General features: G+C 41.3%; 1 protein-coding gene and 1 pseudogene across 2 annotated transcripts; both read left to right on the top strand.

The window, feature by feature from the left end:
• The first annotated feature begins 2,084 nt into the window (after positions 1 to 2,084).
• On the top strand, positions 2,085 to 2,712 carry LOC111817064 (annotated as a pseudogene).
• Positions 2,713 to 12,685: 9,973 nt separating this feature from the next.
• CUNH5orf24 (chromosome unknown C5orf24 homolog) lies at positions 12,686 to 21,356 on the top strand. Of its 2 annotated transcripts, none has more exons than XM_023716553.1 (2): positions 12,686 to 12,931; positions 19,408 to 21,356. In XM_023716553.1, exon 2 carries the CDS (start codon positions 19,411 to 19,413, stop codon positions 19,975 to 19,977), a length of 567 nt encoding a protein of 188 aa, XP_023572321.1. In that variant the 5' UTR covers positions 12,686 to 12,931; positions 19,408 to 19,410; the 3' UTR covers positions 19,978 to 21,356. The 2 variants fall into 2 exon arrangements, with proteins under 2 accessions (XP_023572321.1, XP_023572322.1); XM_023716554.1 differs by lacking the exon at positions 12,686 to 12,931 and adding an exon at positions 13,096 to 13,429.
• The last annotated feature ends 255 nt before the right edge of the window (positions 21,357 to 21,611 follow it).

The following is a 21,611-nucleotide window of genomic DNA, read 5'->3' as shown; positions in this document are numbered from 1 at the left end:
TGGAACTGGGGATTGAACTCAGACTCTTGCACTTGCCAGGCAAGTGCTTATTCTACTGAGCCATCTCCCCAGCCCTCTTAATAATTTTCAAAAAAGAACAAAAATCGAAGTATTCTATCATTTTAATATTTCAGGGGCTAGCCAAATAGCTCAGCAGATTAAAGTGCCTGCAAGCAGGCTCAGGGGCCTGGGGTTCAATCCCTGGGCCTGCCGTGCCGCCATGCCCCCAGGGTGCACTGCGATGGTGATTGAAACTGGGCATGGTGGCACATGCGTCTGTAATCCCAGCACTTGGGAGGCTGTAAACAGGTGGATCACTACGAGTCTCATCTAGTAGTGAGACCTTGAACACTCTGTAGACCTTTCCCTAAAATACAGAAGAAAAAAAAATTCAGGCAATAGCTAAAGTGACAAGACATACCATTTCTTCAGTATAAATTATCTTTATTTAAAAAATAAGGTAGAGGGGCCGGTGATATAGCTCAGCAGTCTAAAGCACCTTCTTAAACAAGCTTAGGCAAGCGCTCAGGGACCGCAGTTCATTCTCGGGCACCACATGCTGCACCAGGCCTTCCCCCAGGGGTGGGCTGAGCAGGCCAGAAATAAATAAAGTAGGGGTAGAACTGGAAAGTGTTTTCTCTTACACATTAACCTAAGTAATTGAAGGAAGCAAACAGACAAGACACATGTAACAACAGAATCAAACAAACCATTTACTCTTAAATTCCAGGCATCCTCCTTATTTATTTACTTATCATTATTAGCCAGTAGTAGTTTGTTTTCTTTGATAGAATATATCACAGTCCCACATTGGTGACATTTGGTGCTCCCTTCAACCTACTAGATCACTTTGAGATTCAGATTCATATCATTTTAGCATTTCCTTTATGTTTGTATATCTAGTTGTGATGAGCCACTAGGATTTTGTTCTAAAATGAAATGTTACTCTGGTAGTACATTTTTAGTGTCACACTGACTGATTTTTAAAATTTGAATGATGTACAGGCTTTGTTTTTTTAATGCAATATCAATATTTGCTCATGTTTTCTATATTCCTTATAAAATAAAGTTTATTCAGTCTGCATTTTTCTAAAATTATCTTTCCTCAAATGCTTTCTCTTCTGTTTCTTTAAATTTTTATTGGTAGACAATGAAAGAAGTATTATATTCTACGTATCTGTTTTAAAATTCTAAAAATTTACTGCCTACAACTTTTATAGTTCTATGTAAGATAGAGAACATAAAGGTAGAGAGGATACAAGGAAAATTGTAATTTTTAAAACTGCAGCTTCAAGCACACAAGTTATTGAAGCCTTTTTTCTCTTCTAGGAAACTCATTCAAAAAAAACAAAAAAATCTCCCTCCCAAGGGTTTAAAGCCTCAGCCCCTGATTTTTTATTGTCTTTTATGACTAGGCCAACATTCTTCAAGTGTGAATAGGCCATCCCTTTTCACCTGTAAAATGAGGCTTTTCCCTTTATGCATGGGCCATCACCCTCCACCTGTAGGAAGAACCATTACCTTTCACCTGTAAATTGAGTGCCCACAGGTTTCCATTGCCAAAACATGTAAATTTATCTAGTTCAGGTTGCAAGAGATCTCTGCCTCTGTCTCTGTCTATCTCTCTGTCTCTCTGTCTCTCTCTGCCTCCCTCCATTTTCTTTGAGTGATACTTTTGAAACCCTCTTGTCTCTTACTGATATGTCCAAAAGATCTTCTTTCATAATCAAAATCAGCAAACCTACAGATTCTTCATTATTGGTTGGAGGAACCAGCTCGGACCCTATCTGGTAACAGTTCTTTCTTTGTCTTTTTGAGACAGTCTTGCTATGCAGTTCAGGCTGGCCTTGGGCTCACTTTGTAGCCCAGGCTGGTCTCCGGCTGGCAGTGATCCTCCTGCTCTAGCCTCCTGAGTGCTGTGATTACTGGTAACATTTCTTCTGAAGAATTCATAAATTTTCTCAGAAGAATTTGGTTTTATATATATATAACAAATGTAGTTGAGTTAATAGTATAATTGGGCAGTCAAGAATTTGACACCCACCCAAAAAAAAATTTGACCCTAGTGGCTGTACTATTACAAAATGGAGATACAGGGTGCTCAAGAAGCCCCATATGGGGCAGGAAATAAGAGCAGAGGCTGCAGCCTCATTGTGGGGCTGAAAGGGGCCATTCTGCTGACAAGTCATTGTAGGCAAAACATGCATATTCAGCTGTGACAAGTACAAGTCTGCATTGGTGAAGAACGGAGGGCCCTTTGGGCAAGTGTGACCAGACACAGTCCAAGGAGCTTATTGATGCTGATGAACAGTCCACTGAACAAAGCTGGCTTGCTGCAGGTTCTGTCCACACATCAGAGGCTCATTAGCATGAACCCCACACTGAAGTTTCCAGAATCTTGGGCTGCTTGCATGGCCTCATGATTCAGCTTATATACAATTTGAGCAGCTGATGGCCTCAGAAGCTTGTGAAGGTAAGAATCCAGTGTCAGATCATTTCCCAGTAAGCAAGAAAACTGGCACTTTATCCATTGCAGTCATCAGTAATGTCTTAAGTTGGCTCCAGTAGTGACCCTGTTGTTTCTGCTGTGGGAGCCTTTGCCCATGGCAAGGTCAGTGTGGTGTACATAGAGAAGATGGCATCCATCAGCAGCTACTCCTTGTCTCCTGCCCTCACCTGTGCCACACAGCCTTTGAAGACATATGGGGGTAGGGGGTGGGAGGGTGAGCCTCTGATTCTGAAACAGAGGCCTGTTGACATTGCTTTCCTGACCCATGCTGTGAACTGACTGCTAGAAGATGACCTTCTTGTGCTGACACTAGAGCCTGAGGAAACCCATGCTGTGTATTTTCTCTTCCTGTACCCTGTAAGTGCTGGGTTTTTTGTGGGGGGAAACGGGGAAGTAATGGATATAGTCAGGCAGGGTGGCACATACCAGCATGTCTGCAGTCCCTTTGGGACACCTCAAGAGCAAGCCCACTCTGGGCAATGTAACAACTTTGCCTCAGTATAAAAATATAAAGTCTGGCATGGTGGTATATTCCTGTAATCCCAGCACTTAGGGAGCTGAGGCAGGAGGAATGCTTCAAGTTCAAGGCCAGCCTGGGTTACATACATAGTGAGACCCTATCTCAAGGATAAAAATAAAAGTGGTGGCCTAGCTCAATGGTAGAGTGCTCACCCAGCATTTGTAAGTCCCTCCCTGAGTTTGATTCCCAGAAATGAAAAAAAAAAAAAAAAAACCAAGAAACAAAAAGGGCCAGACCCTGCCCTACTAATTACTAGGATAATTCAGTGCAGAGACCCCAGGTTTAATCTCCACTACAATAAAAAGATACAGAATGGAAGAATAATGAAGTTCTCTCCAACTCCTTACTTAGCTCACTTTAATATTTGATACACTTTGTGTTTTTTGGACTTTGTTGGTGTTACATACAATGTTCAATCTGAAGTCAACACATCTTTGACTCTTGTCGTTTTCCTTGAGGCTAGTGTCCATATGTTTGAAAGAATGCTAAAGGAAGACTATCTCTTGAGTCTTGAGATTTATAAATCTCATTAAGTCCCTATAGAGTCTGCTTCAAAATGACATAGCATCATGAGAATTGTAGACTAAAAACAAAACTCCAAAGTTATAATTCAGTTGTATGTGTCTGAACTCTCTTTGTTATGGTACTGGTGTGGTTTAGATCTAAAATGTCCCTCAAAGTCTCATATGTTCAGAGGGGGGTTTTGAAAGGCGGTTGGCTCATGGGAGTGCTGTGCTCATCAGATTAGCTCACTGTTACAGGAGTAGATTGCTAATTGTGCTATCAGAAGGTAGGGCGCCATTGGAGGTAGGTCCTTGGAGGCATGGGTTGGGGAGTATATTTTTGTCTGGGCCCCTCCCTCTCTGATTCCTAGCCACCGTGGGTTAAGTAACTTTCCTCTACTGCATCTTTCCACCATGGACTAAATCCTTTGAAAACTTGAACCAAAATATACCTTTAGTTTGCAAGTGTTGGATCTTTCACCCCAGCAATCAGAAGGTGACTAATGTAGGCGTCTTGCTTTGCTTTATGGCCATCAGCCAAGGTTCATTAGTGATTTGTGTAAGATAGGTAGGGGAAGTGGTAGTGCTAATGAAGTCTAGGATAATTAGTGTTATGGTTTGTGTATAGTTGTGCCCCCAAAGCTTATATAGTCATTGGGGCATAGTTCTAGAGTTTGTGATTAATTCATAATCCAAGGCTGGGAATGTGGTTCTGACTAGTGCTGAGATTATGGATATGAGTGCTGTACCCACCCTGGGGCAGATAACCCGAAGACAATATAAGGATAGGTGAGAGGCTTGTCTTGTAGCCATTGCTGCTGTTGCGCCTCCCTTTTGCCTTGGCTCTTTGCTGTTTTCTGCTGCCATGTACTGCAGTCCTCTGCCATGTCCCAGTCTGCCTTGGAGCCAGCTGAGTATGGACTGAAATCTCCACAGACTGTGAGCTAAATAAACTTTTCCTTCCTTAATTTTGGGTGTCTGGGTATTTTGTTCCAGCAACAAGAGAAGAGTAACCGAGACAATGAGTGAAATAATTATCTGGCTGCCTTATAGATAATGCTAAGTTAGCGTTAAGTCCTTACAGCTGCCAGGAGTCCTGAGCGTCTCTCAGTGCAGGCATGAAGACTCTTCCACTTAGATTTGAATCTGAAGCAATCAGATCCTTATTTACATTGTATCAGAATGGGACCCTTCTGGCCTGAAAAGCGAAGTTTATTTTTTAAAAGGAAGTATGTTTGTATGTATGTGTACATAGGGGAGAAAAGTGAATGAGTATGTGGGTTTTTAAATTTAGATGCTGCCATCAGAAAACTTTTAACAAAATCTTACTGTGAAGGGACATAAAGCTTGGAGTATAACAATAACCGCTTAAGAAAATATTCCCGATATTTGTCAAGATAACTCTCTGGAATGAAATGTGGCTGAATTTCCCTCACTAGGTCAGTAGTCCCTGACATATTAGCAGTAAAAGGTATTTTTTTCTATATCAGTTTTTAATTTTCCTAGGGACTGGTGAGATAGCTCAGTGGACTGTTTAGGCAAGCACTTTGGGGACTGAGGTGCCCCGCCCCCTGGCCCTTGGCCAGAGTGTGGGCATGGTGGTGCATACCTGTAATCACAGTGCTGGGGAGGCAAAAAACAGGAGGATCACTGAGTCCGAGCTGTGTAGTGAGGCCCTGTAACAACCAAATACATAAAACATAATTTTCCTCAGGCAAGAGTCCAATAGAAATATGAAGAATAAATATGAACAGATGTATTTACAAAAGTGCCACAATATCTGTGATTTTCCTTTTGTTGTGTCCTGTGGCTTAGCTGACTGATGAGTAAATACTATCAGATTACAGAACTGGTGAGGAACTTGCCTTTGATTATTTTTCTTGACCTTGCATCTTCTACATATGGCATCAGCTCGTATAGGAGTTCCTAATTTTAAAGCCCAAGACTTCAAGAAGAAATTATGATTTTGGATTAACTCCCTCTGTTGGTACAGGAAAAAAATATTTAGTAATGAAAGTTTAGCCCCTTTGGAAGTTGGAACTGAGTTACACCCTTATGTTACTAGGATTATTTTAAGAGCTAGAGGTTTAGATAGAGAAAATTTTGAATAATTTGTAATATATGGAAATACTTGAAAACCCATATTTTGATTATCTGTCCCTTCACAACTTTGTGTATTATAGAATGTCTTAGTTACTTCTTGTTGCTGGGACAGAATACCCAACACAAGTTAAAGGAGAAAAGATTTATGTGGCTCATAGTTTGTAAAGATTTCACTCCCTTGGTTGGCACTGAGGCATGGCAGAGGAAGCTTGGTTATGGCATGGCAATGGGAAGCAGCAGACCAAGGCAGGAGGGATACACAAAAATATCTATCTCCAACCCCAGGCCCCACCCACAGCAACCTGCCTCCTCCCCTCAGGCTTCACCTCAACCTCACCCCCACCTGTGGCCTAATCTAGTCACTTCTCAAAACATGAGGCTTTGAGGGAACATCTAGATATAAACGGTAACACATGATAAAAGAAATAAGAATTCAGTGCAGAAAAACATACTCTTTGATGAAAAAAATTTTCATGTGAACTTAGTAGTAGATTTTTTAGCAGCCTTATAAACTCCAGAAACTTCTTTGGCCTTTGTTGCTGAATTCCTATAAGTCTCAGCTCCATTCAGCCCAGTGATCCTTTTAGGCATTGTTTTCAGAGAAGCTCTAACTTTTCACTGCTCTTGTGTTGCTGGTAAACGTGTGTCTTCGATGGTAATGTTATTTAATACACAATTGAAGTTTAAAAAAATTTTTTTTTTTTTATGTGTGTGTTTGGCACAGGGTCTGGTTATGCAGCTCGGACTTCTAGTGATCCTCCTGTTTTCAGCCTCCCGTACTGGGATTGCAGGTGTGCGATACCATGGCCCAGTCTCAGTGGCTGGCTCAGCTCATCTAGGGGCAGGGACTGCGCAACGTGCTAGGGAACCCTGGTCCCTGCGCTTGCCTAAGCAGGCACTTAGTCCAGTGAGCTATCTCGCTGGCCCCACAATTTAAGTTTGAAAACCACTGATAATCTTCCCTTTCTTTTGCTCTTTGGTTTTGATAGCCAGTGGTCATCCAGAGAGTGGGACATGCGTAGTCATCCATTGGAAAGCTGAAGATACTGAAGCACAGCAGTTCCCATATTTAATTATAAATAAATATATCTATGAGACAGGCATGGTAGCACATACCCAGCACTTGGGAGGCAAAAGAACAGGATTGCCTCGAGTTCAAAGCCAGCTTGGGCTACATAGTGAGTCAAGGTCAGTTTGAACAATGTAGTGTATAAAGGTAGTTCCTAGTGTGTGGTAAGCATTCAATAAACTACTACCTAGTATTAGTATCATTACAATGAGTGGGAATGAAATTTCTTAAGCTCTGTGCTATTAGATTGAATGTTTGTGTCCACCAGAATTCATGTTGAAACCTATTGTCCAGTGTGATATTTTTTTTTCAATGTTAATATATGTTTTAATCACTTGTTCTCACTTCTTTAACAATACTAGGAAGTTCTGGGGTAATAATCTGACAGCAACCTAACACCAAAGGAACAATCAAAATAGATCAAAGGACTACGCAAAATAGATATCAACATCTCACTCTTTTTTTTTTTTTTTTTTTTTTTGAGGTTGGATCATATTTTAGGTATACTTCTTCTTTTTTAAAAAATTTTTTCTGTGATGATATTTAGAAGTGGGACCTTTAGGAAGAGATTAGATCGTGAGGGCAAATGAAGTTAGTGCCCTTAGAAAAGAGACCTTAGAGAACTATCTTGCCCTTTCTACCATGTGAGGACATAGCAGAAAAGACAGCTATCTGCACCAGAAAACCTGTCCTCAGGAGACACTGAATCAGCACGCACCCCAATAGGACTTGCGAGTCTCCAGGAATACAAAGTGCAAGGTAGTATTTTTTGTACACCATGCAGTATCTGCCCCAAACACACTATAGGACACTTTCCTTTGAGTATTTTTATAAAGCTTTCTACAACCAGTTGCTACTGATAAAACTCAGAAAGTACTATTCATTATTTCCTATGTTTATCTTTCAGTTTAAATGAAACTATTGAAAAACACTTGTAACCTCAGTGGTAGGTCATCACAGGAAGCCAGTTCCTAGATTTAGACAGATTTTCTTTTTATATCCCCTTTCATATTTCACAATCATGATTTAGAATGAAAATTGCCATTTTAAAGTCACTGAAACTGGTAGTTTTGAGCTGAGAGTATAGCTCAATGGTAGCACTTGCCCAGCATGCTAAAGCCCTGAACTTAGTGCCTATGAATGGCAAATACAAAGAAACACTAGTAGCTTGTCTATATGATCTGGTCTAGGGTGAGCCAGATTGAATCAGCCATTGGAGAAGCAATGAAAGGGAAAAGGAACCAAAAGATGGAAGGGGGGGTGTATAGGATAAAAAAAAAATAAAGAATTACAGTGTGTTACATAGATGATCGACTCCCCACAAGGAGTGTAAGCCTTATGTACTGCAGACACATACTAATAAAAAAAACAAAGAAATAAAAATGTTGGATTGAGTCCCAAAGTGTTTTCAAGGTTATGTGCTTTTTTTGGTGTTGTTTTGTGGTACTGGGGATTGAACCCAGAGTCTTTACATTGAGCTTTGGCTCCCCCCACCCTTTATGTGTTTATTTTGAGACAGCATCTTGCTGAGTTGCCCAGGTGGAGTTTGAACTTGTGATCCTTCTGTCTCAGCTTCTTAGAATGCTGAGATTACAAGTGTGGGCTTCCATGCCAAGCAGGTACGTATGCTTTGAAAGAAAAGATGTCAGTATACAGGCTAAGTAGTTTACATTTAGGGCTGGAGAGAGAGAGCTCAATAGCCTAAGCACCTGTCTGGCAAGCACAAAGTTCTGAGTTTGATCCTCTATACCAAAAAAAGTATTTATGTTTTTATTTTATTTTATTTTGTGGCCAACTCAGCCCACCCTGGGGGCAGGGCTGGCACAGCATGTGGTGCCAGGGATTGAACAGTGGTCCCTGTGCTGCCTAAGCCTGCCTAAGCAGGCACTTTAAACCACTGAGCTATCTCGCCAGCCCAGTATTTACGTTTAAGAGTGCTCTTATTGCAGAGGATCAGTGATGAAAAAGCCTCTGCATTCATCGCTGGTACTGATGTACTGTAACACTTCATTAAGAGCAGCCTGAGAGTTCTTGTTTCTATTTTGAGGCTGGGTCTTTCCTGCCTAGCCTCCTGAGTGCTAGGATTATAGGTATACACTACCATTCCCAGGTAAACCTGAGATAATTATCAGAAAACACCAGTATTACTGTCTTCATTGTTACTACTATATTCTGATGATGTTTGTCCATCTCAGTAGAATGCTCATATCCAGAGGGTAGAGACCATGTCTGTCATGCATCCCTTGAATCTTGGGATAAATCATTGTCGAATTGAATTGACTGGGTGCTGTAACTTGTCCATGGGTCACCACAAACCTAGTAAGTGGCAGATTTAGGATTTAAATCAAACCTACATCATTATCCCAACACCTCCCTATCCAGTTCAGTAAGTACTATAAAGGGAAATGTACATGGTGTTTTAACTTCTTTTAGTTTGCTCCACGTGTATCAAGCACCACTGCCACTAGACTATACCAACACTGCTCTTTATTTCCTGCATTACTGCTAAAGGTACTGAAAGAAGACGCTAAATGTAAAGCCTGATGTAAACTTGGGAGGCTGAGGCAAGAGGATTGCTGTGAGTTCAGGGCCAGGCCAGCCTGAACTGTATAGTGAAACCTTGTCTCAAAAAGAAAAATAATAATAATAATAATTTAACTTCTTAAAAGTAGGTAAGTATATAGCCTCAGCACCATTCTATTTAAGTTCCCTTTTATTCCCTCTGCATGCCAAGTTTTCCCCACTATGTCTTAAATTGGAAAGCCAGGTATGGTTGCTCAACACCTATCGTCCCAGGTGACTACAAGAATGAGAGGATCACTTTTTATTTTTAGATAGGGTCTCGGTAGCCCAAGCTGACGTTGAATTTATGGTGATCCTGCTTCAGCCTCATGAGTGCTGGGATTACAGGCATGTGCCATGATGCCCTGTGAGAGGATTGCTTTGACCCAGGAGTTTGAGAATACTAAGATCTTGTCTCAAAAAGATAAGCCAAGGGCCAGGGAGATAGCTCAGTGGAATAAGTGCTTGCCTGGCAAGCGCTGGGACCTGAGTTCAATCCCCGGTTCCACAACAAAACAAAACAATCAAAAAGATAAGCCTGGGCTGCATAGTGAGTTTAAAACCAGCCTGAATTATAGAGACCCTATCTGCAAAAGCAGAGAGAGAGAGAACAAGCCAAAGATAGAGAACCGAGTATAGCTTACATATCTATACAAGTTTTACATAGTAAATTACAGATTCTAGAGAAGACTAGCTTTTATTTCCAAAATATCAGGGTGGTCCTTGCTCTTTCTCTAGTATAATTTAATGGTAACCTAAAGTATCTTTTAGATTGTAGCAAACTTCTCTGAAACTAGAGGATCTCATTAAGGAATTAAACATGTTAAGGAAACCCTAAAATGTTAGACTTCTTTTGCTCTTAAAACCTACCACCTGTGCTTCTTAAAGGTTCTGGCACATTCTGTAAATTTTTGGCTATGAAATTAGTGTACAAGGCATTAATTTACCTTCATTTCTGACACCAATTACAGGTTCAAGGGTGTCTAAAAGTGTTCTTATGTACAGTTTAGTAGACCCAGAAGGATTCACTGAAAGCTAATACATACATGATTTTATTACAGTGAAAGTGTACTGAGGGAAATCTCTGGGGCAGGGTCTAAGAAGTTTCCAGTGCATAGCTACTTGCATGCTTCCTGTGGAGTGTTGGTTAGTGTTACTTCTCTGGCAACAGTGTGCCCCAATACCCTACCCTGCCATCAAATTCTACTTTGCCAACCTTCATACCCAGAGTTTTTACTGGAGCTCATCAGGTAAACATGATCAGCTAAACTTATAGCAAATTTCGGTGCTCAATTCCTGGGAAGTGGTGGAGAAACCATGCAGCTTGCTCACATACAGTCAGGTTGGTAGACAGGACTCAAGACCCTAGGCAAATAAAAACTATCAAGCCTGATATCTCAACAATTTAGGGATAAATAAATGCTAAGAAGCAAGGGTAGGGGCCGGGGAGATGGCTCAGTGGAATAAGCCCTTCCCTAGCAAGCACAAGGGTCTGAGTTCAATCCCTGGTTCCGCCAAAAAAAAAAAAAAAAAAAAGCAAGGGTGAAGGCCAGCCTTGTGAGCAAGGTTATATTTTTTACATTTGTTTTCCAGTTTTTTAGATTAATCTGTATTACGCCTTTAGTTTCTCCCCCCTGCCTCCCTGAAAATCCTACCTTCCCTGAAGGAAGTGCACTGGAGCTTTGGTGTCCAGAGTTTTTATTGGAGTTCAGCATATAGGCATAATCAACAGACCATACAATGGGCTACCTGCAGTGGTGCACACTTGTAATGTGAGCACTCTGGGAAGCTGAGGCAGAAAGACTGCAAGGTCCATGTCAGACTCTGGAGTTTAAGGCCAGATCTTGTCTGAGCTGAAAAGTGCTGGATGATGGAGCCCAACGCAAAGGTCCCGATCTCCATCCTTAATACCAAAACCAAACCATATGACAGATCTTAGATTCTAGTCTATCAGGTTGAAAGAGGTTTTTTCTTGCTTTTTGTTAGATTTCCCTCCACGCTTGTGTTCAGCTAGAAACAGTTGTGCCTCTCATTACTGCCAGCACCTCTAGGGAAACTTGTTGGTCAAAGAGCCTTCATTGCATGGGAAAGGATGTCACTTTCCGCAACTTTTTCCTGCTGCTTAATAAAGTATCTCAGAAGCTGCTAATTCTGATCCCTCTTCTTTCTGACTTACAGAAATTCATAGGGGGTGGGGGATGAGGGAAAGAGCACTGTGGAGCTACACTTCTAAAGTGGAGGTCCACGTGACCGACATACCAGAAATCTTTAATGGGTAACAGGAGTACATAGGTAGCCCACTGCTTGTCCCGTCCTTTCCTTTATGGTGGAATAAATACGGAAATTCTAGAGATCATGGATACTGTTATGGGTCACTCAGAATAGGAACCAGATCAACCAGATTGGAATTTGGAAAGCCATTTATTACTGAGCGCTCAGGGCCCTCCGGTCTGCTCTCACGCAGGAGAGGACCGAAAGGCGGCAGCCCAGGAAGCAGGAAGGGGTTTTAAACCCTGGAACCACACTGAGTTTAATAAGCAAATTCATTGAATGACTACAGTCAGTTTGGTAAACAAATTCATTGTCTGACACAAAATAATGCTTTCAGAGTGATTTGGGGCCACAATTCAAACTACATTTCCGGGGCTTTTTCAGTTTCTGGTTAATTTTCACCTGAGTACCTGCAGGCAGCCTTGCATAGCCGGGAGGTTTCAAGAAGATAAAACCCATTTAGTTTCCTTTGTCATCTCTGTAAGCTAACTTTGCAGACAGGAATTGGTGAGGGTCCCAGGGATTTTATCTAGCAAACAGCAAGAAACAGCCACTAGTTACTAAACAACTTAGAACAGTGGTAAGTATACATTTTTACAACAGAAAGCACAAGATTTAATTTATAATCTAAAACGTGAGTTGACTCATTACAGATACAAACTCTAAAACTTAGAAGGTGGTCTATAAAATGGGTCCGAGGATCCCAATACACACTACTGAGTATTTTCGTAAGAAACAAGAGTAGAGGCTCAGTCCTTTTAACTCGTGGAAAGCCCCTAGCACGAGACAAATCTTTTTTTTTTTTTTTTTTTGGAACAGCCATAAAAACCTGTCTTTAGACTGCAAGGTTCAAACCCTGACTTCATTTATTAATCCTGTATTCTGATAAATGGAGTGAATAAAGGTTCCAACAATACAGAATCCGCCTAAGGAAGACAGGCAATCCCTTTGCGGTTGAACCCTCCAACCCAGCCACAGCCGAAGGCCAGCAGACTTGCGCACCGCTCAGAGTCCTGTGTGGCCTGCTGCCACTCACGCCGCGCAAGCGCAGTCCAGCTGCCGGGGCTTCCTCCTAAGCTCGCGTGCTGGTCGGCGCGGGAGACCAGCTCTCGCGATGTGTGCGTGCGTGTGCGCGGTTCTCACGAGCTCGCGCACGCCGCCTCACTACGGGGCTTTGGCGGCGTCTTTCTTCAGGGTCCGTGGCCCGGCGGTGCCCCGTGGCTACTGCTGGAGCTTGGCTCCGGAGTCCGCCTCGCCGCCGCCACCACCTTCGTAGCCTGCCTTCTGCCTCGGATTCTTCTCTGCCCCGTCCAGAGACGGTTGCTCCCGTGTGAGGCTCCCGGCCGATGGGCAGCACCTGGACGCGCTGAGGGGCCGGGCTCGGAGCGGTCGAGGTGGGTGGGCGCGCGGGTCCGCCGCTGGGGGAGCGGCGGCGGGGCGGCGGCGCCCGCGGGGGAGGTGGACGCGCGGCGGGGAGGGGCGCCCGGGGCGGGAGGAGCTGTACAGCCGGCGCCGCTAGGGGCTGTGGCCTGGCCCGCCGCGAGCGAGCGAGGAGCGAGCGGAGGAGGGCGCGGGCGCAGCCTGCTTTCCCAAGTGCGGAGCGGTCCGCGGGGAAATTCCTCCTGCGGCGGGGCGAAGGCTCACCCTTTCTTTTCTGAGGTCAAAATCTCCAGTCTTCTCTCCGCCCTTTAAATAAAAGCCTGCACCTCGGAGAGTGGCTTCCAGACGGAGTGGCCTGCGGACTCTGAGGCTTGCGGAACTCCGAATGGAGGCAGCGGGTTGCGAATTTTGAGGTTGGGAGGGTGCAGCCCTTTCTCTAGAGGGGCTCGGATCTGTAGCAAACTTGTCATTGCCAAGACCTATATTAATAGTTGCTCTCGGACTCACAACAGGTAATACATTTTTGAACGACGGGTGTCTTAAGAAAACTGTGCCGTGGGGCACAATTAGGGAGTAGAGAAGACAAAGGAGGCTGTTATTTATGTTTTGTCCCGGTGTGAAACTTTCCGTGGAAAGGCAGAGAGTATAGCAGCTGGCCTTTGCTGGATAGTTCTTCAGAGTCATTAAACTGAGTCGAGAGCACTTTATTTAGAATCATAAAATCCTATATGGTTATGTATAATTGTAAGTTAAATGGCTTGTAGTAAATGTCTGAGAATTATGTGATGTTTGATCTGCAGTGAAGAGCAGAACGTGGGTTTCTTGAAAAGATCTCTGTTTAGAAAGAGACATTCTTCATGAATGTTAAGTTACTAAAAATAGTTTTTTTCTTTTGGAAGTAATGACTGCCACAGTCAAAATGAGGGAAAAATAATTGATTTAGTAGTTAAAAACAGTGAAACAATTGCGGAGACAGCAAGTTGGTAGAAATTACAAATTAGCCAGAATATATGAAATCAAATATATGAAAGCTGTTAGTTGACTCGCTTATTTTCAGTGAACCGTTCATTTTAAATGATAATTTTCGACTATTGGAGATCGACAGTCTGTTCTGTGACTTTTTTTTTTTTTAAACAGGGAATCCACAGTAGATCAGGCTAGGGTTGAATCCATTGTGTAGCCCAGGCCAGCAGTCTTTCTGCCTCAGTCTCCCAAGTGCTGGGATCACAGGCATGTTCCACCATGCTTCATTTTTTTCTTTCTTTCCCTTTTTTTTTTTTTTTTTGGTTTGTTTGTTTGGAAACAGTCTCAGTATATCGGTTCAGGCTGACTTTGAACTCACTCTTGTAGCTCAGCTTGGCTTCTTAACTCACAGCCTCCTGCCTCACCCTTCCTAGGGCTGGGATTACACCCCTGTGACAGCATGCCCAACTTCATTCTTTCTTAAGAAAAATGGCCTGTGTACTTTCAGTGAACCAGTGGTCCTAATTCCTGTCTTTTAGTAAGTCTGAAAGTATGAGAGGATAGGTTTGAGCTGTTTACTTTTACTTTTGTTCACTTTTGTTTTTGTTTTGCACAGTGCTAGGGATTGAACTCAGAACTTCAGGCATCAGAGACAAGCACTAGACACTGATTTAGGCCTCCAGACCTTTTTGTTAACTGTTTACATGACTCATTGGTCTAGTAAATTTCTTGGCAGTAGCAAGAGAGGGAAATCAAGAACAGATAAAAGATACACTCTGTAGTAGTGTTTTTTGTGTCAGTGATTTATCGTCTTTCCATTGGGGTAAATAGGTTTACCTCCTCCATTCTGTGCCTCAGTTCTTAAAATAGTGTTTTATTTTGCTTTGTTTTGTTTTGACACAGGGTCTCATTGTGTATTCCAAGCTGGCCATGAACTCCTTTGTTGCACAAGCCGGCCTCGAACTCATCACTTAGCTCCTAAGTGCTGGGATCATGGGCATGTGTTACCACACCCAGCTTAGAATAGTGTTTTGCATGGAGTTGGTCCAATAAATGTGAACTATGTCAGAAATAAACATAGCTGGATATGGTGGTTCGTACCTGTAATTTGAAGGGCCGGGGAGTTAGCTCAGCGGTATAAGTGCCTGCCTAGCAAGTATGAAGTCCCGAGATCAACCTCTGGCACCAAAAAAAAAAAAAAAAAAAAATCAGTACATACCTGTAATTTGAGTACTTGGGAAGCTGAGACAGGAGAATGGTGACTTGAGGCCAGCCTGAGCTACCTCAGGTTTGAGGGCTGGGCTAGGCTACAAGATGAGATCCTGACTCAAATTTTGAACACATACACACCTAACATAATATAAATCAGAGGCATAAATTCCTGTATGTAGAAGATTAAAGGGATTGGTGATGGTATGCTTTTTTCTTTTAATTACAGGTTTAATTTTTTAAATTTTTTTTTCCCAGCGTGGATTGCTGTCTTGAGTAAAGGGTATGTGGTGACATTTTGCCTCTAAAAGTTTTACATAATATAAGCCGAGTTTATATATCCTGAGTATTGACAGATCATGAATGTTCTATCATACTAAGAAAATGAAGTAAAGTATGTAAGGTTCAGAGGGAAGGTTTTGCTAAATTTAGTGATGGAGACTGAAAAAGCATGAACTATAAATCATTGGAACAGATTGTAGAGAGAAGTGTTTTTCCCCATAACTGGCAGTGGGAGAAAGAACTTGTATTTCCTTTTTTTTTTTTTTTTTTTTTTTTTGTAACAGTGTTCCAACTGGGTGACTGGGTGATTTCTGGATAATATTGAGCTAGCTCTGGTTGCACACACCTGTAATCTGAGCATTTTGGAGGCTGAGGAAGATTGCCATGAGGCCCTGTCTTGTATTTTAAAAAAAGTGAATGCTGAAAATGGTTTAATTTTTTTCTTATAGCCTTCTTCAAGGTTTGTATGTTTCTCCTATTTGTGAATGGTCTCTGCTCCAGCTTTATTGGCAGTAAACTGTTATTTTGATTCCTATTTAATTCTTTATTTCTCAATTAATATGTAACTTGGAGAGAAGAATGTGATTGGTCCAATCACAAGTATCAAAATTGGCTTTTCCTATTTGACTTTATATGTTACTTTAGGAAAGTTTTGTATTTGCAGAGGTCGAGGGTAAAGTATATAAAAATTTAAGCAAGATTTTTTAAGAGAGACATGAAAGGGGATGGGGAGATAGCTCAGTGGTCTAAGCGCTTGCCTGGCAAGTACAAGGACCCTGGTTTGATCTCCAGTACTGCATACCATGCATGCTGGACATGCAACAACAGCCACCGAGTCTCTGGGCATGGTGATGCACATCTGTAATCCCAGCTCCTGGGAGGCTGAAGAAAAGAGGATCACTTACAAGTCTGAGCTGCATAGTGAGTCATGAGAAGGATTTATAAGAGGTAGATATAGAATGTACTCAAGTGGAGTGCAGGTACTCAGAAATGAATCTAAACAGGAATATTTTGTTTTGTTTTGTTTCTGAGACGGTATCACTGTGCAGTGCAGGCTTGAACTTGATTATGTAACCTATGCTGTCCTCAAATTCATGACAGACCGGGATTATAGGTGTATGCTACCATGACCAGCTCTAAACAAAATATTTTAAAATAGAGTTTTGCAGCACTCCTTGCTGGCCTCTGCTGAGATGTGACTGAGACTGGGCTTGGTGGCTTGCGCCTGTAATCCCAGTGCTTGGGAGGCTAAAAACAGGAGAATCTTATGAGTCCCGTCTGTGTAGTGAGACCCTATAGACCCTGTACTAAATACATTTTTTAAAAAATAGAGTTTTAAGTTATATTTTCATTTTAGTAGGGTACAGTGGCAGAGAGTGATTTTGACCCCTGGGTACATTTGGCCATATCTGGAGAAATTCTTGGTTGTTAAACATTTAGAGAGAGGGAGAAAAGAGGCAGCATTGTTACTGACATTTAGTGGATAGAAGCCAGAGATGATGCTATTTGGCTTTACTACTTTCTAATGTGTTCCTGGCAGATTGCATAAAGTCTGCCTGTTTTTCTAAAATAGAGCTGATAAGATTAGGTTCTCATAAGCAGGTACTGCACCTCAAATCAGATAATGTACGAAGTGGTAAGTGACACTCGTACAGTCCCAACTAACTACTCAGGAGTTGATACAGGAGAATTACAAGATGGAACCTAGCCTGGGTGACTATCTTATAATAAAAAAGAACTGGGGGTAGGGGGATGTAGCTTAGTGTAAAGGCCTGCCTTGGACTCAGTCTCTGGTACTGCCAAACAACAAACAGGGACAACAAACCTAATTGTCAGTATCTTTAGAAAGTGAGAGAAAAATTTTCAATTTAATATTGGCTTCAGCCCTGTCTTATTTTATATTTTCAGGGCTGTAAGGCTCTTGCTATAAGCAAGTAGCTTCTCACTGAAGATTTTTTTTTTCATAGTTAAGAACTTAAGTCAGCTAGCCAAGAGCTCTGTGTCTGTTCTCAGTAAATATTTAGAAATTAAATAGAACAATTGTGTGACTTCATTTTCCTTTTTCTTTTGTTTGTTTTCATAATGCAAAGTAAATTTAAAGTGGTTTTGGTTCACCTGTTTGTGACATTTGTAACTATTTTCATAACTGAGGTCTTTTTTTTTTTTTTTTTTTTTTTGGTCTTTTTGAGACAGGGTCTCAGTTTAGGCTGGCCTTGAGCTCACTTTGTAGCTCAGGCCGATCTCAAACTCCTAAGCATCTGTCTGCCTCAGCCTCCCAAGTGCTGGGGTTACAGGTGTGCACCACCACGCCCGGCTTCATAATTTCAGTCTTGATGCACTTTTATGTATGTCAGTGGTATAGGTAAACATCTAGTGACTTGGGACTGGACCTTAATTTACATTTCGTGACTTTTCTAAATTGGAACTATATCTTTGTTGTCTTGTTGCAATATAATGTAATCTTTGTACAATACATTTGTTATATGTGTAAACTATCTGATCATTTAGGACTGGTTTGCTGTGGGATGGTTTGAATATATTCATTTGGTTTTTTGCTTTGCTGGAAATCAAACCCAGATCTTGTCTTCTGTGGTAGGCAAGCAAGTTCTGTATCACTTGAGCTGTATCTCCAGCCCCACAGTAGTTTGTTTGTTTGTTTGTTTCTTTTCTTTTTTTTTTTTTTTTTTTGGAATTAGAGGTTGCGCTTATTCTACTGAGCTATCTTCCTGGCCCAGTAGTTTCTTTATATAGAGAAGAAAATTCACAAGCATATCTTCATAGACCAAATAGACTTTGGAGCCTCATTCATACTTCTGTAATTGTGATCGAGGGAGAAAGCTGTGTTGTACCTTCAGTGTTTCATCTTTAAAATAGGAAGTGTTTCATTGTTGTTCTTACCCATATTTTTATAGTATAAATCTTACCTGTTTATATATAGTGTTCTTGTTTTAGCTAATGATAACCTTAATCACTCTTAGTAGTGGTACAGTTTTATATTTAGATACAGGAAATTTGAAGTGAGTCAGTATCTTGAGCCAAGAGATTGGGTTGTTTGGCACACTATACCTTTGTATAGTGAAACTTATACTTGGTTCTGTTTAAATGATAAATTATAATGATGGAGCATTTGTCTTGTGGAAATTGTGGTAAACTAGAAGTATACCTATGAAAAATACAATAAAAGGCTAAAGAGACGCATTCTACGCAAGTTATAGTGACAAACTAAAAAAAAAAAAAATGTTAATAAGAGTTTTTGGTCTTTACTATTATTTTTTCAGGGATTTGGTAATCCCATACGCCGGGCACAGTGGCGTATGGCTAATTCCAGCCTTTGGGAGGGTAAGGCAGGAGGATTGCTGTGAGAGGGCGGGGCAGCCTGGGATACATAGCAAGATCCTGTCTAAAAAACCAAAAACCAGAAATCTCAAACTGAAAACCTTATGTAAAGGCTGACGAGATAGCTTAGCACATGTGGACCACGGTTCAATCCCCAGCACCACATGCTGCACCAGCCCGATCCCCAGGGTTGGGCTGAGCCAGCCAGAGTCCGGGCTGTGATGGCACATGCCTGTAAGCCCTGCCCTGGAAGGCTGAAAGCAGGAGGATCCCCACAAATCTGAGCTATGAGCTTTGTGGTGAAACTCTGTAACAACCAAATATATGTGAGAGTGAGTGAATGAGAGAGAGAGAGAGAGAGAGAGAGAGAGAGAGAGAGAGAGAGAGAGAGAACAGACAAGAGAGGCCTATAAAATGTAACATTTGTTTCTACTTGGAGTAGAATATTATGGCTAGTCAACTAGTATAATTTAGTTAACTTGGTACTTGTTGCTAGTCATGATTAAACTGAGGAAAACAAGGATGCTTGAGTTAGCTGATACATGTTTATAAATGATTTGGCACCCTGTCAGCCTAATTTTCGGTAGTCTGCATAGTTACTGGAAGATAGTTTTCCTAAGCCCTGTCATACAGCTAGATGCATATTTGTGTATACGTATTTATGCATATTTGTGTTTTTTTTTTTTTTTTTTTTTGGTAGAAAATGATGCATCCTGTTGCCAGCAGTAATCCAGCATTCTGTGGCCCTGGCAAGCCTTCCTGCCTGAGTGAAGATGCCATGAGGGCCGCTGATCAGTTTGATATATATTCCTCCCAGCAGAGTAAATACAGCCACACAGTCAGCCACAAACCAATGGTTTGTCAGAGGCAAGACCCACTGAATGAAACACACTTGCAGACTACAAGTGGCAGAAGCATAGAGATAAAAGATGAACTAAAGAAAAAGAAAAATCTCAACCGATCTGGTAAGCGTGGCCGGCCCTCGGGAACCACCAAATCAGCAGGATACCGGACCAGCACAGGCAGACCCCTGGGAACTACCAAAGCGGCTGGATTTAAGACAAGTCCAGGCAGACCTTTGGGTACAACTAAAGCTGCGGGATACAAAGTGAGCCCAGGGAGACCTCCAGGTAGCATTAAAGCTCTATCCCGTCTTGCAGATCTTGGTTATGGCTGTGGCACTGCTGCCTTTCCTTACCCTCTGATGCACAGCAGAGCAATTCATGGGGTAGAGGAGAGCAGCAGTGAAGTCAAGCCACCCAGTGAGTGAGTGAGACAGGAGACGAGGGCTGGGTTTAAAAGGAGATTGTGAATAATCCCAAAGCTTCTTGGTTTGACTTTGACAGACATAATTTTACAGCCTGGGCTTTCCAGATTTGTTTTTCTGTTTGAGTTTCCCTCCTGCTTTTGCTCAGAAGCTGCTGTTTGCTTACAGATGCACTCAGGGCACGAGCAGTGGCATTGTATTTGTACATAGGTTCAAACGTAATACTTAAGACATTTTTCCTTTTCCTTTCAATTGTGTCTTATGTTTCATTAGTACTTTTTGGTCATTCTTAATAGATGCTTTATGTGCTGAACAACTGAAATTATCATACATATTAGTTTGTGAGGTAAGCCTATGTTACCTAAGGGATGGAGCATGAAAACAAACTAGTTGGCTGAAGAGATAGCTCAACAGCATAAGCGCCTGCCTGGCAAGCTCAATGTCCTGAGTTCAATCCCCAGTAACACCCCCCCCCCAAAAAAAAAAAAAAGAAAAAAGCAATCTAGTGATTCAGGATTACTTGAGGTAATGGCCGTGTGAGTTTTCACATTTATATTCATGAGATATGACACAGCTATTTGAATTTATATAGACTTCAGATGTTAAACTTACTGTAGTGTTCTGAGTTCAAGCAGCTTCTTATTTACTGATCTACATAGCATTAATTGATTTAACCATTATTCTTAAAAGAATTCCTTAGGGGCTGCCTTTCAGCAGTGATACCTATAAGCATATGTACCAAACACTATGAACAGTTCATTATTTACAAAAATTTAAACTATCTTATAAAAGCTGCACATTACCTTTTTAGAGAAATACAATGCATTCTGAGAATAGCATATTTAATAGAAAAAGAAATATTAAGATCTGCATGTAGCTACAGTCATTAGTTTTATACTTAGTTTTAAAGTATTATGTTTAAAAGGTTTATTAGTGTTGCTCATTTATTTGGAATTTAAAAAATTTTTTCTGAGAAATTGTCCCATTGCATTAACAATTAATTTCAGGTTTATGGCTATCAAAGGACACAAATTGAGTGGTAGACTGTAAAACTGATATAAACAGAATGCAGTTTCCTAACTCTTGGAATCCAAATGCTATGCATGAAATATATAAGAAGTTTTTGGCTACTCTGATTAAAAATCTTTTCGTGGTTCTAGGAGGCTACTTCATCAATAACACCCCCTCCTCAGTAGTACTTGGCTTTAGAAGCAAGATAGAAAAGAGAAAAATGAAAAAAAAAGAGAAAAATGAATATTGGGCAGATATGTATGTCAGGGACAGCTAAACCTTCCCTTTTCTAAAAGTAATATTCCTTATTAATGTTTTATTCTGAGTTCTAAACAATATCATAAATTTCAGGTTTGAAAAATTCCATTGAATGGGCCAGGGACGTAGCTCAGTGGCATAAGCACCTGCCTGGCAAGCGCAAGGTCCCGAGTTCGATTCCCCAGCACTGCAAAAAAAAAAAAAAAAATCAAGAAAAATTCCACTGAACTTTCAAGTTACAATGTTTGTACATGTGACGTTAAATGCCTTTGAGATTAAAATTAATTTTGCAGGACCCAAAACTTTAAAAATAATTAAAAATTGAAAAGGTCACATACTGTGTTGGTTGGGCTTGCTCTCAATTAATC

The sequence above is a fragment of the Octodon degus genome, unplaced genomic scaffold (assembly GCF_000260255.1).
Source record: "Octodon degus isolate 3935 unplaced genomic scaffold, OctDeg1.0 scaffold00048, whole genome shotgun sequence".
NCBI lineage: Eukaryota > Metazoa > Chordata > Mammalia > Rodentia > Octodontidae > Octodon > Octodon degus.
The sequence above is the reverse complement of the archived record's forward strand: the minus strand, read 5'-3'. Positions and strand labels throughout refer to the sequence as shown.

What these genes read in the sequence shown, in the direction of transcription:
- CUNH5orf24 (XM_023716553.1), top strand. Translation starts at nt 19,411, where the DNA reads ATGATGCATCCTGTTGCCAGCAGTAATCCAGCATTCTGTGGCCCTGGC.